Raw genomic sequence first — 6,900 nt, 5'->3', positions numbered from 1 at the left:
GGACACCAGGACGTTGCCAGGGATGGAGAAACTGAGACTACAAAGACAGACTACAAAGAGTTGGTTTGTTTTCTCTAGAGCAGAGAAGACTGAGGGGGGACATGATTCAAATAACGTTATGAGGGGTATGGACAGACTGAAGAGACATCAGCTGTTCCCCTGGGTTGAGGCATCAAGATGAAAGGGCATAGTTTTAGGGTAACGTAACAGATAGAGAGAGGATTTGAGAAGAAAACATTTTCACTCAGTAGATGGTGGGAATCTGGAATGCACTGCCTGGGAAGGGAGTGGAGGCTGGAAATCTTACAACCTTTTAAAAAAAAATTGGGTGAGTACTTCAAGTATCATCACGTTCAAAGATAAGGGACACATGCAGGAAATAGGGATTAGCGTACTTTTAGTGGTCATTATGTTGGTGCAGACTTAACGGGTTGAAGGGCGCTGTAGGAATCTGTGAACCCCAAACCAGTCTAACCATGATCCAACATGGTAAAAAGAACCCTAAATTAGTCTGTCCAAGTCAAGTGTCTAAAATACTAAAACAACTTTTGGCAAAGATTAGACCAAGTCCCCACAGAACGGTTCTTGGGGCTGGATACTCTGGGCAGACACTTCCCTCCTCCAATCCGGCTGCGGCAGTGAATTCAGGAAGTTGTTTGCCAACTTGCTTCATCCAAGTTCAAGACTTCCGTAAGAGTTTCTCGAAACAGAAGGTCTGATCAAAGCAGGAGTGTTATCCCTCGCAGACTTACCAAAACCTATATCAGTTTGTTGACCAATCCATGATAATGTCTCCCACCTGTACCCTGCTTATCAAGTAAAACTCTAGTTCACTGGCCACACCATGGAAGGCTAGTTATTCTCCATCATGCAGTACAAGGGTAATCAGGATCAATACAGTTAGGTCAACTCCTCTTTTTAAACGATGCCAAAAGAATTCTTATGTAAACATAGGGGCAGAGGGGAAAATACCAAGTTAAAATATCAGCTATGTTTGAAATCATTAGAAACAAGCTAAAAAAAATTCATAGTTATAAAATACATCTACATAATTAACTAGTTTGACATCAAATCACAACCACTTTTGGGTTAAGTCAATGTTTACAAAGTGAGACTTCTTGTTTACATAAAGTTCAAAAGATAAATTGCAAAAATATAATGATTTAAAACTGTAGACCCACACACTACTGCCCCTGTCTCAGACATCCCAATAACACCACCACCCCATCTCGGACACCCCTCCATCTTAGACCCTCTGATAACCACCGTCTGCGATTAAGTTTCTCTCCTCCATTTGCTGTTCATACTGGAAGAGATCGGCCAGGTCTTCATCCATGTGTTCACTCAGCTCTGACAAGATCACATCCAGCACCTGCACAAGACAGAGAGCCATTACTGATGCGTCAACGCCTGACAGTCACCATATAGGTGAACACTTGCCTTTTACGCTGTGTCTCTCTCTTTGTTCCTACCCCTGCGAATTCTGAATAATTCCTTTAATTAGAGAAAATAAAATTGAAGAATCACATAGAAGGGGACTATAAGTGAATGCCATCCCCATCCTATGACAGAGAAACTAAGCGCTACCACCAAGCAATGCCTCAATACAATAAAGATTCCTGTCTGCAGGTTTTAAGAAGCCAATGCAAAATGTTCATGTCAATTAACACTGCACTACATTGGATGTGAAACACAGAACCTTCCGATATGGCTGTTTCTCACAACGTACAGGGCAAATGTATTGGAACTGAGGTGTATGTTCTTCTGAGGATGGTGGTGAACCAGATTAAATTGAACAACAGTGTAGAGGCAGCTTTGCTCTGCATCAAACCCTGTCACAGGAGTGCTGGGTGGAGATAGCCTAGAGGAAACTCTCTGTTGGTTGTCATTGATGGTGGCTTGTGAAATGGAAGTCCTTCATTCCTAAATCCTTAAAAGCCCTTACCCACAAGTTGCAGCTGTAAAGAAAACTCCTGAGAGAAAACAAAAACAATCAGTAGCTTTTAAGGAGGGAAATATTCAGAATAAAGTGGAAGGCACGTGCACTTACCACGTCAGTGAAAGCCTTTCTGTGGTAATCCTTCAGTGCCACATTCTCAGTAATTAAACAACAGTGTTGGGTAATGTTCAGATATTGCCCGATAAGGACATCGAGCATCCAACCTGCAAAAGGGAGGGCAGAGTATATTCCAAGTTACAGACCTGCAAACCGATGATGAAATTAACGCAACGTTCAGAGTGAAGTTTCTCGAGAGTTGTGCTAAAGCTAGTTGTGTCTCGGTGAGCTGCTCTCCATTTCAGTCAATGCTGTATGGTACTGTACTCAATAAGGGCAGGCTGGAATGTGAGAGTTAACATCACAGACTGATCTTTGTGATCAGGCTGAACAGCTGAGCATGACTGAAGGACTAAACAGCCTGTTCTTGCTGCCGTTTCTTGCAGAGGCCCGAGCACATGAGAAAGTGTGGTCATTAGGTACAGTGATATCAGACTCTCAGACTTTTTTGGGTAACAATCTAGGTAAGGATTGTGGAAATGTATGAAATCTCCAACTGCAGTTCAAATGCAGATACATTCACAGGGGGGTCCTAGGGATCAGGGGAACTGCCCAGTGAAGTTGAAGTATTTCAGATATTCCGGATTAAAGTCAGGGCTTCCCAGTCCTAAAGTTCATCTTCAAGAATGTGACCAGTCTCCAACCATCAAGAGGCTGGAACATTTGGCCTAATGTTGGCTTGTGCTCTTTCTATTTCCTTTAGAAATTCCTAGGTCGACATCTATAATGGGAACATGCTGTCACTATATTGAGATTGTCCTTCCAGTGCAGACTCAGTCTAACAGCGTGAGCAGCCTGGCCTCATGTGTTATATCTTCACTTTTAGATGGGACTGTGGCTGACAAGGCCAGCATTTCATTCCCATGCCTAAACTGCCTTGAGAAAATGGAGGTGAGCTCCCTTCTTCAATACACCCAGTAGCTTGTTAGGCCATTTTAGTAGGCAGTTAAACATCAACTAATTGCCTGTAGGTTTGGAGTCACATATAATCATACCAGGTAATAACTTCTTAAAATAATGTTAAGGTAAGATTTCCTTCCCTAAAAAAAAGATTAGGCTTTATCACAATTTGACAGTTAGTAATCCTAAAATTTATGCCAAATTTATTTAGGATACAAACTCACATTATTAAAAATGAAGCACAGTTCCTTGGTTTAAATAAAAATCTCCCCGTTTCATTTAGATTCTCTCTTCTTTTTCACACAACAGAGAGGTTTGAGTTCCACAATTCATTCTGATATTTTGCAATAATCCTTCAAATGTTTGCTACTAAAGAGAATGCGGTCAGTGGTTCCTTAAACCCTTGGATTTTCCTTTTATTTTCTTGGGAAACCTTTGACCTCTGCAGATGCTTTCACTAAGGTGTAGACGGATTTGAGGATGTGTGTGTTGGATTAGGACGCTCAGACATTTCTCCATACCCTGCCACCCTGTGCTCAGTGCATTGCCCAGTTGCCTGGAGAGTAATAATGCGTGGATATGTGGAGAGTAGAACAACTCACTGTCTAATAGCCTGTCCAGCTCAATCATTTCAGACAATTCTCTCCCCTGGTTCCTGAGAATCTTCAACAGACCCTCCAAGAGGAACATATCAAGGAGTCTCTGGTCAGCATTTGTGCTCACCTGCAGGAAAATGTGTGTTAATTACCAGACTATGAAAGTGCTTGCTATTACATTACTGAAAAGTGATGTACCTTGATCTCACTGCCATACTTCTTTCACAATTGTATGCATCTTTTTCCATTCAGAGGTAATCCTAACCCAGCCAAGGCCAATTCCAACTCAACACTTTTAGGTGTCTTCAGACTTCACCCATCACGTCACCCAAAACTGCCAAAGACGGTGGGGCCCAAATGGATCTTTCTATTAAAGCTCTTTCCCATCCCCTTCCAACAGGCCAACTGTTCGTAGTTTGTGGAGGTGAAAATAGGAACATGAGGTAGTCATCAAGTCTCTTGAGCCTATTTGCATATCGATTTTAAGAAGATGTTAATGCCTTCAACAGGCTGCAGAAGAGGTTCCCTAGATTATTCCCTAAATGAGCAATTTCAGTAATGGGGAAGGGTGGCAGAAACCAGGCTTGCTCTCCTGAAGGCAGAGAAGGCTAAGAGGAGGTTTGATAAAAGCATTCCAATGGTGAAAAGTTTTGATCGAGTAAATACGGAAAAAAACTTCTTTGAGGGATGAAAAAGTCAGTAATGAGAGGAGACATGGTTGGAAAGAGAGCCGGAGGCAACAAAGGGGAATATTTTAATTTACACGGAGTTGTTATAATTTGCAACAGTTGCCTGGAATGGTAATATGAGGCGATTCAATATTAACTTTCAAAAGACAATTTAATAAATAATGGAGAGAAAAAGATGACAGGAGTACAGGGAAGTAACACTGCAGTGACAGGAATTGGGTAGGCCCATAATCAGACAGCGTGGACATCATGGCCTGGATAGCTCCAGCAGACTGTCTGAGTCCAATTAGATGACGGTGGGTCTGTGCCTCAACCCCATTTCTAGTAAGGTTTTGTGAAAAAAGAGCAAAACATTTTGTAAGACCTCACTCCCTAATCTTTTCAGTGACCCAGCAGTCAACACTGACTGTAGCACATGACAAAGACCCCTTTGTGTCAAACTCTTAATTTATTTCAAATCAGCTTCCCTGATTCCACAGACATTGCTGAATCAAAACTTGAGTGCATCATGGCATTGCACTGCATTAAAAACCTGGAGACCTTTGGATCCAGTTCATCTCTAACTCTCCATTGTTCCTCTGATTTCTTGCAGTCTATAACGCTTTCTGTGCTATTGCTCTTGTTCTGTTCCCCACCGATTAATTAATTATTGATCCATCCATTTAAATCATAATCCCTCAACTCATTTTATCCTCCCAATTTGCCCAGCTATCTTCTAAAGCCACAGACTCTGTTGATGTTCTGACCACAAAGCTCACCAGGAACATGAGAAACAGCACCTCATTGTTCAGTTAGGAAGTTCACAGCCTTATGGACTCAACACAAAGTTCAGCAAATTCCAGGTCATAAGCACATTGCACTTATCCAGAGAAGATCATTTATATCCCACCCTCATACATCTTTCTTTACTTCTCCCATTTCCTGAGTAATTTAATCTCTCTTGCTCTCCATTTTATCACAGACCTTCTGTTTCATTCCTTTTTCCACTGGAATTCCTTAAAACTGTTTAAAGCTTTTTCCAGTTCAGCCCAAAAAGTTGCAAACCTGAGCCGTTAATCTTTTCCCAGATCCTGACAGACATGCACTATATCTTGCTCATGTGCTACTCCTCATAGACAAGCCTTCAAAAGAATTACCAATCAATTATCCGACAACAGTATGATCCAAATTTGCTCTGCTGACCAGATAGGTGTAACTTCGCCATAGGGATCAATGGATACTACCATGAAGGCAAACTGTACAATACAAACTGGACTGCTCACTATAGCTGGTTTAATAATGCTAAATCAAGTTGACCTCTTATCCAGATGGCAAGCACTAGTATATTAGATAACTTCTTTTAAAAATAAATACCTGATGGTCATCATTTAAGTATGACATGAAAGATGATAACCATGGTGATCAAACAGACAACATCCTGCTCTTTCACTTACAGCCTGCTGCTGCTCTTCATGCGTTTCAGTGTCATATTCACTCAGCAGTAACACTGCAACATTCCTCATTTCCTCATCCAGTACCTCCGGCAGAATGTCTTCCTGCAGGATTCCCTCCAGCAATGTTTCATTTACAGTCTCTTTCACCTGTAGTATTCAAAACACAAGTTACTACTCATTCTTGGGAGTTCCTCAAAATAGCATTAGTGTACATGGCAATGCAAGGAAGCAGGGTAAAGAAAGTTCTCTATTTACCATGTTACACAGAAACATCTCAAACAAACGTTAAACGCAATGATATACTGTGAATGCATTGACTGAGGCTCAGAAAATCCAGCAAATACTGTGCAACAGCGACACCCACAGGCTGTGATTAAACTAATGTCTAATTAGACTGTTTCTGGTAGAGGAGGAAGTGAGGACTGCAGATGCTGGAGATCAGAGTCGAGAGTGTGGTGCTGGAAAAGCACAGCAGGTCAGGCAGCATCCGAGGAGCAGGACAATTGACCTTTCAGGCATGATGAAGGGCTTATGCCCGGAATGTTGATACTCCTGCTCCTTGGATGCTGCCTGACCTGCTGTGCATTTTAAGCATCACACTCTCAACTCTGTTTCTGATGGAGTTGGTGAAAGGAAGAATAACAGACCAAGAAGAATGTCTCTACAAACAGTGTTGATAAAACTAAGTGTCAACCTGGGTTTCACTCTCAGCACTGAATCAGAGGTTAAAAAAAGAACTGCTGATACTGGATATCAAAAGCAAAAACAGAAATCGCTGGGAAAACCTCAGATGTCTGGCAGCATTGTGAAGAGAAAATAGTGTTAATGTTTTGGATCGAGTTCTGAAGAAGGGTCACTTGACCCAAACATTAAGTTGGCGTGAATCAGAGATTACTAGCTAGAGTTCCAGTTTGGAGACATGAGCATGTCAGGTAATTTGATGGAATGCTGCACTGTCAGTGACACCGTCTTTTAGATAAGATAGCAAATAGAAGTACTCCCATCACAATATTCGAAAAGCAACAGGAACGTCTGTCTAATATTTCTCTTTCAACCAGTAATACCATCTCATTGTGTGAAAATTGACTGTTGCACTTCCCCATGTTGGAACAGAGATTAATTCAAAATATATTTCATTGGCTGTAAAGTACTTTAGGAGATCCAATTACACAGCTCTATAAATGAAAGCTCCTTCTGTCAACAGGATCATGAACCATGGATTGATA

General features: G+C 41.5%; 1 protein-coding gene across 1 annotated transcript in view; it reads right to left on the bottom strand.

Moving 5' to 3' along the window:
- Window positions 1–1,246: 1,246 nt before the first annotated feature.
- Window positions 1,247–6,900, bottom strand: part of LOC122540862 — a 29,524-nt gene continuing 23,870 nt past the window's right edge. The window contains exons 10-13 of the mRNA XM_043677074.1: window positions 5,675–5,821; window positions 3,559–3,679; window positions 2,051–2,163; window positions 1,247–1,372 (exon numbers count right to left, since the gene is read on the bottom strand). Coding sequence (XP_043533009.1) covers window positions 1,247–1,372; window positions 2,051–2,163; window positions 3,559–3,679; window positions 5,675–5,821 — 507 coding nt within the window. The remainder of the gene's footprint in view (window positions 1,373–2,050; window positions 2,164–3,558; window positions 3,680–5,674; window positions 5,822–6,900) is intronic.

This window comes from Chiloscyllium plagiosum, chromosome 36 (genome assembly GCF_004010195.1).
Source record: "Chiloscyllium plagiosum isolate BGI_BamShark_2017 chromosome 36, ASM401019v2, whole genome shotgun sequence".
Classification (NCBI taxonomy): domain Eukaryota; kingdom Metazoa; phylum Chordata; class Chondrichthyes; order Orectolobiformes; family Hemiscylliidae; genus Chiloscyllium; species Chiloscyllium plagiosum.
Note: the sequence above shows the minus strand (reverse complement) of the source record. Positions and strands in the feature narration are given on the sequence as shown.